The sequence below is a fragment of the Mercenaria mercenaria genome, chromosome 10, assembly GCF_021730395.1.
Source record: "Mercenaria mercenaria strain notata chromosome 10, MADL_Memer_1, whole genome shotgun sequence".
Lineage (NCBI taxonomy): Eukaryota > Metazoa > Mollusca > Bivalvia > Venerida > Veneridae > Mercenaria > Mercenaria mercenaria.
In genome coordinates, this window is record NC_069370.1 from 62,939,121 (window position 1) to 62,961,183 (window position 22,063).

At 34.2% G+C, this 22,063-nt stretch overlaps 1 protein-coding gene across 3 annotated transcripts in view; it reads left to right on the forward strand.

Moving 5' to 3' along the window:
• Nucleotides 1-20,838, forward strand: part of LOC123560681 (fibrocystin-L-like) — a 93,242-nt gene extending 72,404 nt beyond the window's left edge. Inside the window, exons 19-24 of one of the 3 annotated variants that reach the window (XM_053553217.1) lie at nucleotides 213-391; nucleotides 1,046-1,175; nucleotides 1,961-1,993; nucleotides 6,167-6,220; nucleotides 14,227-17,122; nucleotides 17,157-20,838. In XM_053553217.1, coding sequence (XP_053409192.1) covers nucleotides 213-391; nucleotides 1,046-1,175; nucleotides 1,961-1,993; nucleotides 6,167-6,220; nucleotides 14,227-14,438 — 608 coding nt within the window. In that variant the 3' untranslated portion in view covers nucleotides 14,439-17,122; nucleotides 17,157-20,838. Of the gene's footprint in view, nucleotides 1-212; nucleotides 392-1,045; nucleotides 1,176-1,960; nucleotides 1,994-6,166; nucleotides 6,221-14,226 lie in introns of all 3 variants that reach the window. The other 2 variants (XM_053553220.1, XM_053553219.1) reach the window with 2 other exon arrangements.
• Nucleotides 20,839-22,063: the final 1,225 nt, after the last annotated feature.

The window sequence follows — 22,063 nt, forward strand, 5'->3', positions numbered from 1 at the left end:
GGCAGAGAGCGGTATATATCAGCAGCACAAAATAGTTAACAATTTTTCTTCAGCTGATGAATGTTATATATAACAACTTTTTAAATGATTTTTTTATTTAAATCACATTTTTGTTGCATGACTGACGTTTTTAAAGCAGTTGTACGTATTTGAAAAAAAAACACGTAATTGAGTACGCATAATGTATTTGTAAAAAAGCTACTATTTTACAGGTAGCATCTTGGTGACTTTCACTGTTGAGGGACAGAGCTTAAATGTTACGTCAACAAAACAAGAAATTTGTAAAGAAATATCGTCAGGAATGCAAATTACCATTGGTGGCACTGCCTTGACCTTAGATAAGTACATGACAGTGGACGGTACTGATTACTATGCAACCTGTGGAGAAAGGGTAAGACAGTACTTTAATTCTCGGCTAGAAATTTGTAAATGTATTCAGTTAAAAGCACTTGCCCGATGTATTTTAGTGTAAAATGTTAAAATGTACTAAATTAATAAATCATTGACAAGTACTTTCTCAAGCTGTCATGTTTTGTGCGGTGTATGACCTTGATATATATATTAACTTCTTTTCAAAATTTATTAATATAATAATTTGTATTATAATATTATTATAATATTCGTAATATTTTACAATTATAATGTCATACATTCACTCAGAGATAAATTTCAAGATCAGAACATGACTTGTATTTATCTTCTGTAGCCTGAAACTTAGGATCGAGCAGGAGACGGCCACAGCTTCCGTTTACAGTGCATTTAAATTAAAGACATATATAAAAGTAGCTGCCGAATGCATATCTGTGCAAGGCGTCACTGTATGTTATGACTTGTGCATTTGTAACAAGCACAGACTGTTTCGAATGTTTGCACGAATGTAACGTGCACAGCTAAAGATAGCTCGGAAAATTTATGCTAGTTTGAATGTTCTGTGTACACTGTTGTGGATAATTGAACATTTGGCGGTCTAAATGTCTGACATTGTATGTCAGCTAATGTAGGCTTAGCATATTTCTTTGATTCATATGATTTATTAACATTTCAGGAGAAGGAAGACGATGGTCTACATCCTGCGTATATTGCACTGATTGTTTTACTGTGTCTGCTGGTCATTGGCATCGTGGTGTTTGTTGTCGTCTGGAGGTTAAAGATCCGGCCAAAATCAAAGACACATGGTAATACATCTACACTGCTTTCTGTTCAAAGACATAATTTTATTGACCTTTTTACATCTACACTTTCTTCTAGAAAATAGGGGGTTAACTTGAAATTAACAGGTCTGATATTTGAGCTGCGCCATGAGAAAACCAACATAGAGGCTTTGCTACCAGCATGGATCCAGACCAGCCTGCACATCCGCGCAGTCTAGTCAGGATCCATGCTGTTCGCTAATGGTTTCTCTACTTGCAATAGGCTTTGAAAGCAAACAGCATGGATCCTGACCAGACTGCGTGGATGCGCAGGCTGGTCTGGATCCATGCTTGTCACTAAGCCACTATGTTGGTTTTCTTATGGCGCAGCTCATTTGGTAAAATAGGATTTAAATGACAACTTTAAAGGTTGATTTGAAGAAGTGTTATATAGATAGGTGGTTTTGCCCTGAACATTGATTAATACATGTATAAACCTTTTTAGTACCAATGATTGATAATACTCTAAGAGATTGCGGACTGTTTTAATTGAGAAAAGTCATAAATAAGAACACTGCATGCCAAGTGCATATAAGTCTTGTAACTGAATGTGATTATGTAGAGGCATACCTTGAAGGTAAGATCAGACGTTTTTATGCTAAAAATAGACACATGATAATTTCAATTAACAAAGATGTGTTTCATATTAACAGTCAGTTAATTACTTTAATTTTTTGGTTTTGTTAATTTTGTTAATAGCAACTAAAATGATTAATGCTTTTTTTCTTGATACATAATTTTAATTATGAGACTTGCGTGATCCTTTCTAGAATTGAGACGTTTTACAGTCACTGAATACGCCGGTAATATTTAGTAGATTTTCGTTCTTTGGTGAATTCTTCTTATGCTTACCTTTCTTCATACTTTCCGTATTGGTTCTGTTTTCTTTCTTGCTCTGCCAGACCTGTCGTCTGTAAGCTCTGTCAAACATTGTAATCGCGGTGTGAGCCGTGCCATGAGAAAACCAACATAGTGGGTTTGCGACCAGCATGGATCCAGACCAACCTGCGCATCCGCACAGTCTGGTCAGTATCCATGCCGTTCGCTAACAGTTTCTCTAATTGCAATAGGATATGAAAGCGAACAGCATGGATCCTGACCAGACTGCGCGGATGCGCAGGCTGGTCTGGATCCATGCTGGTCGCAAACCCACTATGTTGGTTTTCTCATGGCGCGGCTCGTGTGTTTTTCGTCTGTGTGTGAACTCTTATTGTGGTCTTTAAAGTAGACTTTTGTCTGGATTGTTTTAACATGGTCAAGAAAATATATCAGTCAATCACAGTATATTGCTATGGTTTTGTGGTTGGTTCATATTAAATTAAAGCAAATTAAAGTCAAATTTCGTCAGTGTAACTTTAAATCAAGATCAGGTCAGTTCAAGACTGTTTATTATCTTCTTTTGCACTTAAAGAAAAAAAAAGTAATCATGTTAAAATATCAGTGATAAACAAAGAAGGGTTTGGAATCTAATATTTATTTATGTTGCCTGTTTATTTTAAAATTGACATCACTTTGTGGACCAGTGATGATACTCAGCATTAACCTGTTGGTTTACGAAAGGTTTTGCCAAATGCGATTTCGGCTTTCTCCGGTGGTTTTGAAAAAGAAATGGAGCTGCGCCATCAGAAAACCAACATAGAGCATTTTGCGACCAGCATGGATCCAGACCAGCCTGTGCATCCGCGCAGACTGGTCAGGATCCATGCTGTTCACTAATGGTTTCTCTAATTGCAATAGACTTTGAAAGTGAACAGCATGGATCCTGACCAGACTTTGCGGATTTGCAGGCTGGTCTGGATCCATGCTTGCCACAGACACATTATCTTGGGTTTCTCATGGTGCGGCTCAGATTTTCTCTTAATTAAAGCCGAAGGATGCCGAAATAGTATACGAGTACTATCTTATCGTGCAGAAATTGCCAAGTGTTATCACCATGAATAAACCAGCATGAGAACTGGTAAAGTATTTATGTAGTAGCAAAATATGAGAGATTTTACTTGCAGATTAAAGCGGTATAATTAGATGTACAAAAGGCTCTTCTTAGAATGCGCAATACGTTTGTGGAATGCTTTAACAGTGCAATAAGACATCTGATCTTGAACTTTGCTTTTTTCCATATTTAGCTTTACCATTTTTTATTATTTTATACGCCAGTTTTTAAAAAAAAGATCCAGCTTATAAATTTATACAAAGACCACCAGTAAATACCAGTAGAGGAAGATCCCTACTGATTTTGGAATCAGGGGCTCAAAAGTCATGGTCACAGGGACCTCGCTTAATTCAATTTTCATTGTGTCCCGGCTCTAAATCAAGAAGTATAATAAATGTAATTACAGTTTTCAAATTTCACCCGATAACCTCGCACTACTTGAGGAGAATCCCTATCGTTTTATAAGTCAAAGGTCAAGGTTATAGTACCCAGGATATTGAAAATGGTTTCCAGAAGGTAAAACCTAAAGTGCAATAGCTTAACCTTTCAAACTTAACACACTGTAAGTGCCACTATAGGAAGATCCCTGTTGATATAAGGTTGATGGCTTAAAGGTTAAGGTGACATGAACCTTTTTCATTTTCGGGCTCTTGGTCAGAAAGTATAATAGCCTTAGTTTAAGCTCGCACTGCTCAGCTGAAACTACTGCTAAGAATCACACCAAAATGGGTCTGTAGCATACTAGCAGACTTCTGTCACGTTTGTTCAAATGGCTTAGCTTTTCTCCTTTAAGGGTTAGGGATGCCAGAGCTAAAAATAGATAAATGTTTACGTGACTTCTTCTCACAAACCACATGATCTATCTTCATCAAACTTGGTCTGTAGCATCGTAATAAGGCCCTCTCCAGAGTTTGTTCAAATGGGGATACACATTCTCTTTTGCCACTTGAGTTTAAATGTTTATTACCTGTAAACGAAATGTTCTCCTGAACCGCTTGATGGATCTTCATCAAACTTAGTTTTAGCTTCATTGAAAAGTCTCCCCCAAAGTTGTTAAAACAATTCTTTTTAACCCCTTTTAAGGGGACACTAAAGCTAATAATATAAATACTTTTTAACGAATTCTTCTCACAAACTGCATGGTGAATTCTTCTCATATCTTCATTAAACTTGGTCTCGAGCATCATTATAATGTCCTCTCCCAAATTTGTTCAAATTTGACTTCTCGACTTCTTTAAAGACCACTAGAGTTCTTCTCATGAACTACTTCATAGATCTTCCTCAAACTTGGCTTTAGTATTATTATTAGATCATCTCACAGACATGTTCTTGCAGTGTTCTTGATCCTTGTAAGGGGCTAATAGAGCTAAAAATAGAAATACTTTTAAGTGACTTCTTCTTAAGAACTGCTTGAGGATGCATCTTCATCCAACTTAATATGTAGTACTTATCATTGTAAGTTCCTCTCTTACATTTATTCACATTTTGGCACTCGGTGCCTTATAGTGGTCATTAGAGCTAAAAATAAAAAAGATGTAAATAACTTTTCATGTATCGCTTGATGGATCTTCATCAGACTTGTTTTGCAGCATAATTGAAAGGGACTCTTTCTTTTTCATACTGGGGGCACCTGGTCTTTTTCTAAGATCCACTAAAGATAAAAATAAGAATATTATGGTTCTTCATCATACTTGGTCTGTAGCATCATTATAAGATCCCCTTCCAATTTGTTTCGAATTGGAACCCTTGGAATAGAAATATTTTAACGATTTCTTTTCATGAACCATTTGTTAGATCTTCACTAAATTTCGTCTGTAGCATCCTTGTAAGGTCCTTCATCAAACTTGCTCAGTAGCAAGGTCTAAAGGTTGTAATCCTCCTCAGATGAGCAACTCGTGTCCACTTTTACCACTTGTTTAACTTCCATCAGAGTTCAGTTCCTTGATAATTGTATCTTAGTATCGATCATCAATCTAAACCCCTCTCTGAATACCTACCTGTCTGCCCCTGTAATTTAGTTAGGTTTTTTTATGCCCCCGAAGATAGGCATATAGTTTTTGAACCGTCTGTCGGTCTGTCCGCAATTTTCGTGTCCGGTCCATATCTTTGTCATCGATGGATGGATTTTCAAATAACTTGGCATGAATGTGAACCACAGTAAGACGACGTGTCGCGCGCAAGACCCAGGTCCGTAGCTCAAAGGTCAAGGTCACACTTAGACATTAAAGGATAGTGCATTGATGGGCGTGTCCGGTCCATATCTTTGTCATCGATGGATGGATTTTCAAATAACTTGGCATGAATGTGTACCACAGTAAGACGACGTGTCGCGTGCAAGACCCAGGTCCGTAGCTCAAAGGTCAAGGTCACACTTAGACGTTAAAAGATAGTGCATTGATGGGCATGTCCGGGCCATATCTTTGTCATCCATGGATGGATTTTCAAATAACTTGGCATAAATGTGTACCACAGTGAGACGACGTGTCGCACGCAAGACCCAGGTCCGTAGCTCAAAGGTCAAGGTCACACTTAGACGTTAAAGGTCATTTTTCATGATAGTGCATTGATGGGCGTGTCCGGTCCATATATTTGTCATTCATGCATGGATTTTAAAATAACTACGCATGAATGTGTGACACAGTAAGACGACGTGTCCTGCGCAAGACCCAGCTCCATAGGTCAAAGGTCCTAAACTCTAACATCGGCTGTAACTATTCATTCAAAGTGCCATCGGGGGCATGTGTAATCCTATGGAGACAGCTCTTGATTTGTTCAATTACTTGTTTCTAAGCTTCTCAAGAAGCGACCCTACACCCCTCCTGTCGTATATACAAACCTCAAAATAATTACTGTTGCCCAATTTACTGCCCTGTCTCATTCACTGGTAGGCGGAGCTCTTGTAAGATAATAGAACAGGACTTTGATCGTTTGACATATGAAATACTCTTGTCTTTTCTCCACACTATGATCCAATTATCAAATATTCATTCATTTCGATTCTTGTTATTCTTTTTACTAACAGCTAGTGTGTGATTTGATTTTGTAGATTTGAAGGGCGATGAAACTAACAACACCAACAGAGGAGGCTTCTACTATATAGGTTAACATTCGCACCTTGTCCAATATTGTTATCATTATATTCCTTGTCTGTCGTATCATCATTGCATGCAAATCTAGTTTCCGTTTTATAGAACTATGGTCCGAGAGCTCACGGACTTTTATTGCAACAATTGAGGCCAAAAGAAGTTTATACATTTTTGGAAACAATATTTCCTATCCTCCATGAAAACCCATTTCTTAAGTGTCAAAGCCGTGCCTATCTATATTTTGTTCACTTATGTTTGTGATAGGGGTGGTAAAACTCACTTGTAAAAATTTAGGGGGTAGGGTAAAGTTTACGTCTACCAGTTTTTTCACTGTTTAATTACAGTAGCTATATGATTGTCATTTAATGTATATATGTCAACCAATGTCAGCAAAAAGAAATTCATCAAAAAGGAATGAAGGGCAAACTTGATATTTAAGGTCAAAGGTCAAACTTATGTATAACTCACATAAATTGGCATATTTGAAATTTATTTTTATTTTTAAAAATTAGTTTGTTATCATAAGTCAATCAGCTTTATATATGTAATGTGTATATATCGGTCAAAGTCAGAAATACAAATCTTATTGCAAAACGCCAAGGTCAACTCTGATAATTAAAGGTCAAATTTCATTTTCATGCAAAAATATGAAAAAATGGTACATTTACTTTTCTAACGTTTTTAATTTGTATTCACATTGTTAGTCAATGAAGTTAATTAGTTTTAATGTCTGTATGTCAGGTAAAGTCAGCAGTGCAAAGGTAACCCCAAAACTGCCAAGGGTAAAGCTTATATCAAAGGTCAAAGGTCAAATTTTTGTGAAAAATTGCATGAATAGTTTCCTTTTTGAATTATAACAGCTATTTCTGATCATTATTTGTAATTGCTCGTAATTTATTTTAATGTATATTTGTCCGACAATATCAGTAATAAAGATATCGTCTAAAATCAGACAAGTTCAAATGTGATATTAAGGGTCAAAGGTCATTTTCAAGTAAAAGAATGAAAAAATAGCCCTTTAACTTTTCTTCTTGTTTATGATATTTTGTCGATATTAATCAACAATATCAGTTCATTTTAATGTATAAAAAGTAGGCGATATTTGGTATGCACATATTATTTAAAAAAATTCAAGGTCAACCGTAATTTCAAAGGTCAAAGGTCAAAAAAGTGAATAAAATTTTGCAAAAATATCATCAGTTTGTAATAATTTTTATTGTTTTAAAGTATTTGTTTTGTCATTTTTAGTAACTGATCGTTGTTCATTTTACTGCATATATGTCAGACGATGTCTTGAAAGAGAAAATAAGTCAAGGTCAAACCTGGTATTGGAGGTCAGGGGTCACTTTTGTATAAAAAATTACAACCTTTTCCATACTTACTCATTACTTTGATAAAAAATAGCTTGTTGTTATAATTCACTGTAGCAATTTACTTTAATGTATACATGTTAAGCAAGGTCAGCAATGTAGGTCTTATCATTATAAGTGAAAAGCAAACCTATTATCAAAGGTCAAAGGTCCAATTTGTGTAAGAATTCGCAAAATAACAAGAAATTTGCACTGATTTTGGTTGCGGGTTTATCCCGCTACAAAAGTTAAAGTGTATTTCTGACAACCAAAGCATCTTTATTTTATTCCGAATCACGTCCAAAAGATGTTCATGTGCTGCACAAAATAGTCCCACTCATGAACAGTGCGGATGAATTATCAATGAACAAGCAGTTCTTATTCAACCTGTATACACTCACACTGACCATTTAGATTACATAAGATCTATTAATGATAAGGTATTCCAGCCCATGGTTACATCACAATCTGGGTGTGGCAGAGTTCATCTTAGATATGAGAAACATTAAATTTGTATTTGTTTCTCATTCATGTACATTCATAGACTGGCATTTAAACAGAAACTAAATCTACCAAAAACCCGCAACCATCAGACATTTCAAGGCTTTGATTCTTATTGTGTAGGTTATTTCTGTCACTACTAGTAAAACTGATTAGTATTCATTTTAAAGTATATACAACTGACAATATCACTGTTGAAATAATAATGGAAAATAAGTCAAGGTCAAACCTGACATTAAAGGTCAAATGTCATTTTCATGTAAAAATTCAAAGTACAGCATTTTTTATTTTTTCTTCGTTACAAATTATCTTGCCATTTTGTTCATTGAAAATAATTCTGTCTTATGTTTATTTGTAAATCAATGTCAGCAATGCAGATCTAATTTCAAAAACAGTGATTGGTAAAGCTTATATCAAAGGTAAAAGGTGAAATTTGCGTGAAAGACCGCAAAAAATAGCATTTTTGCAATACTCTTCACTGTTTAAAGGTATTTTGTCATTATTAATATCTTATGGTTATTCCTTGAGGTTTCATACATGTATATATATGGATCAAAATCAACAATGGAGATATCATAAGACATGGGTCTAGATCAGCCCTAATGTTAAGTTTAAAATTCATTTTCGGGTAATAAATTCAAAAGATATCACTGTTATTTTATTTTTTTTGTTCAAACATATCTTGTTGTAACTTGCTGTTAATTTATTTTAATGTTAGCCTTTAATTACTTACTTCCTTACTGCCTTCCATCTTCTTATGGCCGTTTTATATTTTATGATTAGATGCGGCAATGAACTGCACCGTATTCTGCAGGTCGCTGATATCTCTCCACGGCTTGGTCTCAAATGGGATGTCTGTTGGCCAAACTTCCTGGCGTGCTTCTTCCAGAAAGGAACAGCTCTGAAGAATGTGAAACTGTGTTTGTTTCTCTGATCCGCACTGACATTTAGCTTTCTCTGCAACTTCCAGCTTCTTCATATGTTTTCTCAGGCCACAGTCTTCAGTGCGTAGACAGAAGACAGTTAATTGGCTGTTTAGCTTGTGTAGACAGTCCTGATTTGGCAGGTAACCTCCATTTATGTTCTTCCAATCTGACGCAAAGCTGTTCTTCCGCAGAGTCTGAGCTTCACTGTATGAAGTTGGAGGTTGGGGCTGTATTTGCCTGGTTGCTGTCTTTGCAAGTTTGTGCGCAGCTTCATTTCCAGCTATGCCCACCAACATGTGCAGGAATCTATCGAAATGCAACATTGTTGTTCTCAGGCAGGAGATTAATGTTTTTCAACAGCTGTCTGATTAAGTTGTCTGATGGACCTGCTGAAAGAGCCTGAAGAGCTGATTTGGGGTCTGTTAAGAATATATTGTCCCTTTTCTCCTCGCTCATACTGTTCGAGTGTTGCCGATGTGAGGGCTTGCATCTGGATCTGTAGTTGGAGCATCTCTTGCCGACTGTATGAGAGAGTATGAAGGAGGAGCTGTCTGAAAATTTGATGTAGGCACCACCCCAAGCTTTCTGAACTGCCTTTTCCACTGATCCATTGGTATATTCTTGGATCCAAGAGTGTGCTGGATAGCGGTTATTGATCATTTCTAGCGTAAGAGACTGTTGGTAAGCCTGATGTTGCTTTCCCTTTTCTTCTACTCTTGGCACCTCCAATCTGATTTTGGGAGCACATTGTCTGGGAACCCATTCTTTGGGCTCAGCGGCTCTGCCTCTGTGTCCAGTGCTGCTGCTTTCCCTTTTTTGCAGTTTTTTTGACGATGTGGTTAAGACTCTGTCTTTTCAGTCTGTTCTTGGTTCTGCTCTCGAATTTTGAGTGGAGTGGGTGGGATGGTAGTCTCTTTGCCTTCTCTGCATGGACAAAAGCTTTGTACTCTCGTCTTGTCTCTAATGGTTCAGGATTGGCTCTCTTTTCGATTTAGTTTATTTGAGTTGTTTTCATTGCCCCGGGATTATCCTCAGACCTGAAATTGAGCCCAGTTTATCTTTACTGGTTTTAGAAGCAGGTACCAATGAGGTTGATGCGTACTCTGCTATGTACCGTACGTTGCCTGTGTAGACTTGCAGAGGATCTTTGCATTTACTCCCCAACTTGTTCCAGCCAGTTTTGTTTTCATAATATCGAGTTTTTTTGGAAGGCCCTATCCTTTGACCTTTAATGTAAGATTTGACCTTGACTAATTTTTCATTATTATTTCAATAATGATATCATCTGTTATATATACTTTAAAATGAATAATAATTAGGTAATAGTTTTTAAATACCCTCAAAAAATAATGAAAAACCATTGCAAAAATACTAGATATTTGGCTAATTTTCACGCAGATTTGAACTTTGACCTTTGATAATAGGTTTGGCTTTGCCTTATTTGGATAAAACCTACATTCCTGACCTAGCTTGACATGTATACATAAAAATAAATTGCTAACAGAAAATTCTAACAAGAGCTATTACTTTTGAACAAAGTAATGAGTAAGTACGCTACAATTCGATCTTTTACACAAAAATGACCCCTGACCTTTAATACCAGGTTCGACCTTAACTTACTTTTTCTTCCATGACATCGTCTGACATATATACAGTAAAATGAAAAAGACGATCAGTTACTAAAATGACAAAACAAATACTTTTTAACAATAAAAACTTTTCAAACAGGTGATATTATTGCACATTTTATTCACTTTTTTGACCTTTGACATTTGAAATTATGGTTGACCTTGAATGTTTTGAAATAATATGTGCATACCAGATATCGCCTACTTTTTATACATTGAAATGAACTGATATTGTTGATTAATATCGACAAAATATCATAAACAAGAAGAAAAGTTAAAGGGCTATTTTTTCATTCTTTTACTTGAAAATGACCTTTGACCCTTAATATCACATTTGAACTTGTCTGATTTTAGACGATATCTTTATTACTGATATTGTCGGACAAATATACATTAAAATAAATTACGAGCAATTACAAATAATGATCAGAAATAGCTGTTATAATTCAAAAAGGAAACTATTCATGCAATTTTTCACAAAAATTTGACCTTTGACCTTTGATATAAGCTTTACCCTTGGCAGTTTTGGGGTTACCTTTGCACTGCTGACTTTACCTGACATACAGACATTAAAACTAATTAACTTCAGTGACTAACAATGTGAATACAAATTAAAAACGTTAGAAAAGTAAATGTACCATTTTTCATATTTTTGCATGAAAATGAAATTTGACCTTTAATTATCAGAGTTGACCTTGGCGTTTTGCAATAAGATTTGTATTTCTGACTTTGACCGATATATACACATTACATATATAAAGCTGATTGACTTATGATAACAAACTAATTTTTAAGAATAAAAATAAATTTCAAATATGCCAATTTATGTGAGTTATACATAAGTTTGACCTTTGACCTTAAATATCAAGTTTGCCCTTCATTCCTTTTTGATGAATTTCTTTTTGCTGACATTGGTTGACATATATACATTAAATGACAATCATATAGCTACTGTAATTAAACAGTGAAAAAACTGGTAGACGTAAACTTTACCCTACCCCCTAAATTTTTACAAGTGAGTTTTACCACCCCTATCACAAACATAAGTGAACAAAATATAGATAGGCACGGCTTTGACACTTAAGAAATGGGTTTTCATGGAGGATAGGAAATATTGTTTCCAAAAATGTATAAACTTCTTTTGGCCTCAATTGTTGCAATAAAAGTCCGTGAGCTCTCGGACCACTAGGTTAAGCGACCAGTTTCGAAATGCATTCTAGCTTCGATGTTATAAAACTGAGTTAAGCGACCAGTTGCAACTTGCATATTTATTCATAGTAAACTGTTATAAAACTTGAATTTTGGGACCAGTCTTGGTATACATTCTGACTGCATGATTATAAAACATGAATTTGGAGACCAGTCTTGGAATGCATTCTGACTGCATGATTATAAAACATGAATTTGGGGACCAGTCCTGGAATGCATTCTGACTGCATGATTATAAAACATGAATTTGGAGACCAGACTTGGAATGCTTTCTGACTGCATGATTATAAAACTTGAATTTGGGGACCAGTCTTGGAATACATTCTGACAGCATGATGATAAAACTTGAATTTGGGGACCAGTCTTGATATACATTCTGACTGCATGATTATAAAACGTGAATTTGGAGACCAGTCTTGGAATGCAATCTGACTGCATGATTATAAAACATGAATTTGGGGACCAGTCTTGGAATGCATTCTGACTGCATGATTATAAAACATGAATTTGGGGACCAGTCTTGGAATGCATTCTGACTGCATGATTATTAAACATGAATTTGGAGACCAGTCTCAGAATGCTTTCTGACTGCATGATTATAAAACATGAATTTGGGAACCAGTCTTGGTATACATTCTGACTGCATGATTATAAAACATGAATTTGGAGACCAGTCTTGGAATGCATTCTGACTGCATGATTATAAAACATGAATTTGGAGACCAGTCTTAGAATGCTTTCTGACTGCATGATTATCAAACATGAATTTGGGGACCAGTCTTGGAATGCATTCAGACTACATGATTATTGAACTTGAGTTTTGGGGCCAGTCTTGGAATGCATCCTGACTGCATGATTATAAAACTTGAATTTGGAGACCAGTCTTGGAATGCTTTCTGACTGCATGATTATAAAACATGAATTTGGGGACCAGTCTTGGAATGCATTCTGACAGCATGATTATAAAACTTGAATTTGGGGACCAGTCTTGGAATGCATTCTGACAACATGATTATAAAACTTGGGTTTTGGGGCCAGTCTTGGAATGCATTCTGATTGCATGATTGTGAAACTTGAATTAGGGGACCAGTCTTGGAATGTTATTCTGACTCCATGGTTATGAAACATGAGTTTTTGGGACTGGTCTTGGAATGCATTCTGACTCCATGAGCATAAAACTAGAGTTTAATGACCAGCTTGCCACTGGTCAGTTTCCAGTATAACAAAATCTACCAAACAATGACAGAGTTTTGAGACAAAACTTTAGTCTCAACTCTCAATTGAACATTCTTATACCCTGGTCGTTCAGATCGTTCTTATTTATAGAAAGGTCAATTAGAAGAACTTTTAGGTGTCGTAAATCAGTTTTATATGATTGAAACCTGGATTAAAATGTACAATGGTACATATAGTAAAGTCAGTAGATGCATGTGGACATGTACATACCTTATTTGTTTTCATTTTGCATTTCAGTCAGGATTGATATATGTTTTGTAGATCAAAACTATACAACTTTTACAAACTTTAGAAATAACTTAATAAAAAATTTTATTGGAATAGTTTAATGATAAATGTTGGTGATAGCCGCCAGGTTTGATTATAATGCATGTTGTGTTTTGTATTCCTCATGTTTCGCAAACTGATACTTTGACAAAATTTAGACGTTGTTGAATATTTTTCAAGAGTTTTGGAATAATATTTTAGTTCAAATCAAACAACTAAATATTAATAGATCTGAATTTACTTTCTATTGTTCATTAACGTTTCTTTTTTCTATTTTTTTAAAGTGAATAAAAACTTTTATATTTTAAATTAATGTTTTTGAAAGTTATTCGGAAATATTTAGAATATGTAATCGTAAATCATTCTAGATACAGCAGACAGTTATATATAACAGAGACTCTCGTCAATTTGAAATCCTGTACATGTGTAATGTCTATGCATGAATATTTCAGACACATATCTTTTTCTTCAAGATATATTCCTATTTATGTTATGTGGCATTACACGTATGAAAGTGTATCGACTGCCTTTGTACCTGTTTTACGTTCACGGTATCGCGAACATCACAACCCTGCCCTGTTTTATACTGGTATAAATGTAAAACATATTGTAGATTTACTATACTTTGTATCACAGCTGGGTTTTTTTCTCAATAGATTTCTGTCATCCACGCACTGTGTCTATTACTGTATACATTTTATTCAATGGTCTATGTTAGATTTCAAACAATTTGTGAATTTCAAAAATATTGTTAGTACCGCCAGCAAGACAATAAATACCGCTATTGAAATGTTTCACTTAATGAATCATCAACAGAATTATACTAATACATGTTGTAAAAAATCATTCTGTTAGGTCTTAGTATGTCTATTCAAAAAAATAAAACATTTTTATCTTTCTACAGATAATGGGAGGACTGTGTTCCTTGGCGCGCAGAATCAGAAAGCCAGGGAGTTAAGTAACAACCCCAAAGGTAACAGTAACTTCCAGCCACAAGTGGCAGCACCTATTACCACCCTGTATGACGAAAAACCAGGCCGTTTCCATTTCCGGAGTTCCCCATTGCCCCCCAAACAGGAAGATGGGACCAGGGGTATTACGCCGACAGGAATGTAAGGCCGAAATATATGCCCGTTTTCTGTTTTATTACTTGTTAAACAAAATATTGTTCACATTAAAAACCGATACTATCCAGCTGATCGTTCTTCTATAAGTTGGTGACACAAAACGGGCATATGCTTGACCATTACACACGAAAGGACATAGGAATGTATGAGAACTAACGGACAAGAAACTATATGTTTAGAAATATTTACATCTGCCAGTGACAATTAAATGAAAAGTATTTGTCATAAAGTGATCTTATAATTGTAACAATTGGAAAAAGAATCACAGAAATGTATTTCCTAGCAATCAGTTTAATGAAATCAACAATGTCACAAACGTAAGTAGTAAATCAATTTTGGTGCGGTCTAATAACTTTATTAACAACGTTATTTGTTCTATTGGCTAAACATGTAAAAAGATCTTTATTGTTGTTCGTATTAAGATATGTTACAAGTTTGTTGTTTTTTTTTCTGTCTGGAAATTGACAAAAAAAATAAACGAGTTTTGCGAAAAGAGTTTAGCCATAACCGCACTACAATGTATATAGTTAGAGGCTTTGTTTTATATAATCCTGTGCTTTTGGACTAATCGTATGCCTTATTATATACAGTAGTGTCTGGACTGTTTAGGTGCATTTAATTTTACTAACATGTTATCATAAAAATACAAAAAATGACATGAAGAAAATTAGTGAATCGAATTGATAACAAAACTTTTTTTGTCACAGAATCGAAACTCTTTTTGAAATAATTTTGAATAATTTATGTAAATTTACATGCATCTGACAGTTTTCCTTGCCAGCAGACATTTTCTCTGAAATTTAAAAACTAAAACACTAGGATATTTTTTTACAAATTGTTCTGAAAATGAATACATTCCATTCAGTTTCCTAAAAAAAAATAACTAAATACAATGTCATGTTCTCAGTCTTGAAAGTGGACGTACTGGGAATTTCGAAGCTGTGAATAATAAATATAAACTTTTAAGGAGGAAAACTTTTGAAGAATTAACCATTCCACAATTTTACAACTACAACACTCCTGATACTTCCACATCTATGATTATAAGTCTGGCTTTGAATAAGAAATGGCAGTATATATGCATTGCTCAAATTTTATATTTATACCGGCTCTTTAACATTTTTTTCTGACTGCTTGGCAGGGATTTATTTACTTGTTGCCTAGTTATTTTTGTAATACGTATCTGTGATAAACTTGGTATCCCCCGTGAAAGGAGATGGATTCACTTTAAGTTCAGTCTTTTTTATATAGGCTTTTTTCCAAATAATATCAGATGATAACTAAGAATAATTCAGATAATTAGTAGATGAATAGCAATTATGTTTCTATAAAATGAAATCCTCATTCAAAGGTTTGTATTTAAAACATACTTAGGTAACTATTTTATCTTAACAGCAAAAATACGTATTAGGTCAAAAAAGCTAAAATGACAAAAAGAAGTCACAGTTAAATTGTATCTGTAATTTTGCTAAATAGGACCAACGTTAATAGTATGAAAGACAGAATTATATAGTTTTAAGGTTAAAACAACTCTTAAATCCTGTGACCATGCAGATTAATTTCTGTACATTTATGGCACGAAATTGATTTCTTGTTGTTAAAGATAATTGTAAAGTCACAATTAGGAAATGTGATTAAAGATTATTTTACCCCTCGTAATGATGCATGTTATTGTCAGTGGATTTGCTAAATGGCATGGATTTAAACTAGAACTTCAATGTTAGTGCAATCTTTTGCTTGAAGACATTGATGGTTACAATAATGCACTGTTATCAAAACTTTATATTTGCCAGCAGTTAGGTTGTATATTTGCCTTGAATTACTGTCAAACTTAAAATGTGTTGGCGAGAAACATACCTACAAAATTTGATTTGTCAGCTATGTGATTTACAGCTAGAATTTATGTTGGTGAATTGCTATGTTTTTCTAGTTGCATAATAGAACACTGTAGTCAGATCTGATAAATATCATTGAATTTGACTATTTCAGTTTTGTAACATCCAAGTTATATATTAAAACACTGTTCCTCAAGATTCTCTTTAATACTATATCTTTATCGACAAAATTTACTCTTACGGTGGATATCAAGTAATTAACTTTTTGATATATTGTTGTGAGTGTGTATATTTAATCATAGTATTTTAATTCCCCGCAAACGAAGTTTAGTCGTGCATAGGAGTCGTCTTACGGTCATGCGGCCAGTCCGTCCGGGTGGAATGAACTTCTGCTTTGGTTTCCCTATAACTTTGATAAGTGTTATATGTACATGCCATATTTTTCCTGGATGCACCCTTAAAGTCAAAATGTGTACACTGGCATCAAAAGGAAGTTTGTGGTGCGAACAACTTCCACAAATTTAAATAGATTCCAAATACACTTCATACACATATTTAGGTCAGTAAAGATTTATGCATCGTTGGACTGTTACGAATAATACATACTGGCAATTTTGCTGCAAATTACTTCTATAACTATTTATGTTTTCCAATGAAACTAATACACATAAATTTTAATTGTGCATCAAATAATTTTAATGCCAGTTGATGAGTTGCAGAGTTCTGTGCCCTTGAATGTTGGCAAAATGTATATAATGCATTTCTGTTCGAGACTGATATAAAGGTTACATAGTTAAGTATGAGCTGAGATTTTCCTCTGACAAACTAGTTTTGCGAGGTGACAAAGTGGTTTGACAAACTAGTTTTGCGAGGTGACAAAGTGGTTTTGCGGGGATATAAATCACTTCCTGTGATAGCTAACGTTATTGTCCATTTCACTTTAAATCACATTTTTACTATGTTGAAAGATGAGGTTCAGAAATAATCAGTATGTTGGGAAGGGGTGTGTTTATTGATGTGACAAGACTCGAAAAACACGAGTAACATGCTAGTATAAGTGACTGAAAGTCACGCAAGTGGCATTTTCCTCATGTAGTGGAAATTAGGCACGCTCAGATAACAAAAAAAATAATGATTTGTTCGCTTTAAAATTTAAATTGCCTTTGTTTTGCTCTACCACAAGTGCATTACTAAGCAAATCGTGCCTAATATTAGCCCCTTCCCATCATCTGGTGTCAGGTGCCATATTGTAATTACTAAAGTGTCATATCTCTACTGAATAGTAGAAAATAAATTAAGCGAATTCTGTCAAGCTGTTTTCTCGACACAATGGCAGTATAAGAGCGGCTCGCTAGTGATGACAGTTCGAGCTGCGAATGAAGCTGTTTTTTTATATGAAGAGAAATCTTAACAGCACCATATATTTTATTAGATAAATTCTTTGTTATTATTATTATTATATATATATATATATGTATAGCAATTGTCACTGTCTGCATTTTTTGCTTGACTATTCGGAGACTAGAGCTATTCTACTCACCCGTGCGTCGGTGACGGTAACAGACTGGATCGTCACCTTGCACAATGTTTCCTCAGGCTTCATTGCCTTAAACCCTACTGAAATAACGAAGACAACTCTTTGTTAAATTTTATTCAAAATGTGACCCTTTTTAGACTAAGAAAATTCGGTAAAAGTTTTGCATGCAACTATCAAGTTCTATCTCGGTTACAAATATGTGTTGGATTGAAAATGCACACAATGCTTCCTAGTTTTTATAATTACTGAAATAACAAAGTTAGATGACTCTTGAATGAATTTCATTTTAATTATGGCCCTTTTTGACTTAGTAAGTTTGGTTAATGTTTTGCATGCAGCTAACTATCAATCTGTATTTTAAATAATAACCACATGTATTTGATTGAAACTTCACGCTATACTGCATAGTTATCAGACCTACTGACAAAGTAAGAAAGATCGCTATTTGTTGAATGTTATGTAAATTGTGGCCCTTTTTGACTCAGAAAATTTGGTTAGTAGATCTATGTCAATACAAGCTGATACCATTGCCATATTAAAATCTAAATTTGTTGTAAATTATAATAAAATAACTCTGTTACATGTATATGTTTTTTAATATAATCTTTATTTGGTATAAAGTTGAATAGCATATTCACAGCCAGGTGATACAAATACAATTTCAAAATGTTACAATATTTAACATTTTACAGAGAAGTAACAAAACAACAATGTAGTGTAATTGATCTCTTAAAAATATGGTATGGTAAAGTTTTTACAACTCTCCGATATCTGATTGTTCCCTAATTTGAAATGCGACATAAAGATGTTTTGATGACTTGTTAAGTTCTTGAATTTTTGCTGACAAATTTTTGCTTCAAATTATATTGATTTAGCCATTTGCAGAGGTATGGTTTAAAATATTGTTTTCTTAAATTATAATATTTTGGGCATACTAAAAGAAAATGGAACTCATTTCCTGAAAATGAAATTCATTTGCTATAACATTCAGGGTACATATTTGACATTTCCATATTGTCAAGTTATGGCCCTTTTTTGACTTTGAAGCTGTCGAATAGTCAAGCGCACTGTCTTATGGATAGTTCTTGTTGTCACATTTTCCAGCTCTTTTGCAGATCCCATTTCTTAAAAAGGAAGCACATTATTATCAGTTTGATTTTACTTGATTTATCTAACATATTTACAGACAAATTCGACATTTTGTAATAGAAACGTGAAATGACTGATTTAAAGGTTTTGACCAATTAACAAGTTATGTCTGTTCAAAGATCTCTGTGTTTATTTATTCCGTCCAACAAAGAATTGTGGTATTTTATGTTTGTTACACTATGTATATATAAACAGGGTGGCCACAGACTCTGGAAAGCAGGGAAAAAGGCTAAAAAAAATCCCTGCATGGAAAATTCAGGGAATTTGAAAATTTTGAAAAAATCAGGGAATTATCAGGGAATTCTTCAAAAATTGAAAGAAAAAATTTAAAAGACTGTATAATTATGTCTTTGCTACTGGTGGTTTCTCTTCTTCATAATAGTTACATTTATCTTATATAATACAGAATACTATACTCTTACTGAAGTTCTCAATGAGATCTTAAATTACCTATATAATTGATTATTCAAACAGGATTCTGAAAATAAAATAAAATGAATATATTTTCAAAATAAAATAAATAAATATAATTTCATATGTATATAGAATAGATGTAAAATAAACAAGTTTATTGGTGGAGAAGATATGGCTAGAAGGGGAGGATGGATGCCATAATATTACTACATTTATATTCACGATTGTTGCTATGCCGAACAAAGTATCAGGGAAAATGACTATCCTGTCAGGGAATTATCAGGAAAATTTACTTCAGTTTTTTGGTGGCCACCCTGATAAATATGTTTATACTGTTGTTTATTTTCTCTTAGCAAGGCAAAAATAAATATTTAATTTGAGTTTTATCCGCCCGGCTTCATCATTTGTAAGAAATATTTCGGAACAGTTTGTAACATTTTATTTTACTCAGTTTTGGCTAGAAGTAATGAAATTTCAAAATGTTATGGTAAGTAAATATGAAATAAGTAAAACTTGCAGTAAAAAACTGGAGAAAAAAAGTCTAAAGTTCAGTAACTCCGGCGTGCTAAGATCTTACTTCTCAAAACCTTTCAGTTTCTTTTTAAAATTCATGATACATCTGTTTTCTTCTTCTCAAATTTAATACACATGACTTTGTTACTCTGGCAAATTGATTAAATCTCCAGAAACATGACAAAGGAGAGATTACACTTTACCCAAAATGTCCTAAAATTTTAACCTCTAAACAGAGTTAATTCATCGAGAACTATTGTTTTGTCCAACTGCAAAAGAAGTTGAACCTGTGGTCAAATTATTTTTGTGGACATTGGCTGTGCTCGATACTTAAACTTTCAGATATGTCCTAAGTTTGAGAGAGAAAAAGCCTGCTGCTTTTCTGAAATATTTGTGATTCCAGCATTTTCAGAGACATATTTTGAAATAATTTTCATATTTCAAAGAGCTAAACTTAGATAAAAATTCTGATAGCAGTTTGTAATTTTTTTAGTTCATATTTTTCAAAATGTGTTGGCCGTATAAGGCTCGCGTGAATCTTGTCTTCTAGAAGTACTCGCCATGGAATAGACCTTTAATATATGCATTATATTTATTATCGAGTACTTCTCTCATTTTTAGAAAGACTATTGCAGAAATAAATGAATATATTTAAAACTGAGATGGGCATTTAAAAATTTTTGCTATGATTGTTTAAACATATAAGTATCTCTTTTGTGATGCTGTGCATCTTCTTTATTTCACCCTGTTTTGTAATAAACTGTAGCTTTTTCTAAATAATGCATTGGTGTTTATTTAATCCCGTTGGGTTAATATAAGCAGTAGCTGATTACCTCCTCTGAGAAAGCGGACCGAGGATATAGAAATGTAGTCGGACCTTCTAATTGTCTGTTTGTTTGTTTGTCCGGACTTATAAAATGCTAAATAAATGTAACCAGAAGAAAATACCAAGCACAAGAAGGACTTCTTTATTTTGAACAACACTTTTAATACTCTCTTAATACTGTAGTTTTTAGCTCATTTGAACCGAAGATTCAGGGTGAGCTATTAGTATAGGTGGATGGTTCGCCATCCAACGCAGCTAATAACGGATATACCTTTAAACAACTTGTTTGCTTTATGGACCTTTCCCGGACTTTGTATGTAAGTAATTATAAGGTCCTCAAGGTGAGCTTTTGTGACCGCCCTGTGTCCATCGTCCGTCGTCAATAATTTGACTGTTAATACTCTAGAGGTCACATATTTGGCCCAATCTTAATGAAATGGTCAGAATGTTACCCTCAATAAAATCTTGGACGAGTTCGATATTATGTAATCTGGGGTTAATAACTAGGTCATGAGGTCAAATCAAAGGAAATAACTGTTAACACTCTAGAGGCCACATTTATGACTGTATCTTCATTAAACTTGCATGGTCAGAATGTTAAGCTTGGTGATATTTAGGTCAGGTTTGAATCTGGGTTATGTGGGGTCAAAAACTATGTCACCAGGTCAAATCAAAGGAAAAGCTTGTTAGCATGCTAGAGGCTACATTTATGACCATATCTTAACGAAACTTGATCAGAATGTTAATCTTGATTATTTGTAGGTCAACTTTAAATCTTGACTAGGTAGGGTCAGAAACTAGGTCACCAAGTCAAATCAAAGGAATAGCTAGTTAACACTCTAGAGGCCACATTTATGACTGTATCTTCATGAAACTTGGTCAGAATGTTAACCTTGATGATCTTTAGGTCAGGTTAAAATCTTGGTCATGTGGCCTACCGACCTATTTTTTTTTTAAGATACAGCCTTGAAATTTGGATGACATGTACAATTTAGCACACCGACCTTTAAACTGACTTTCAGTGACCATTAATGTGACCTACTGACCTACTTTCTTGTTTTTTTACATACAGCCTTGAAATTTTGATGACATGTACAGTTTTGCAGACTGATCTTAAAACTGAATTTCAGTGATCGTGAATGTGACCTACTTGCTTGTGTTTTAATATACAGTCTTGAAATTTGGATAACATGTACAGTTTTGAACACCGATCTTAGAACTGACCTGGATTGACCATAAATGTGACCTACTGACCTACTTTCTTAATATTTTACAATCAGTTTGACATTTGAAACATATAGCTCATATTACTCAGGTAAGCGATCCAGGGTCATCATGAC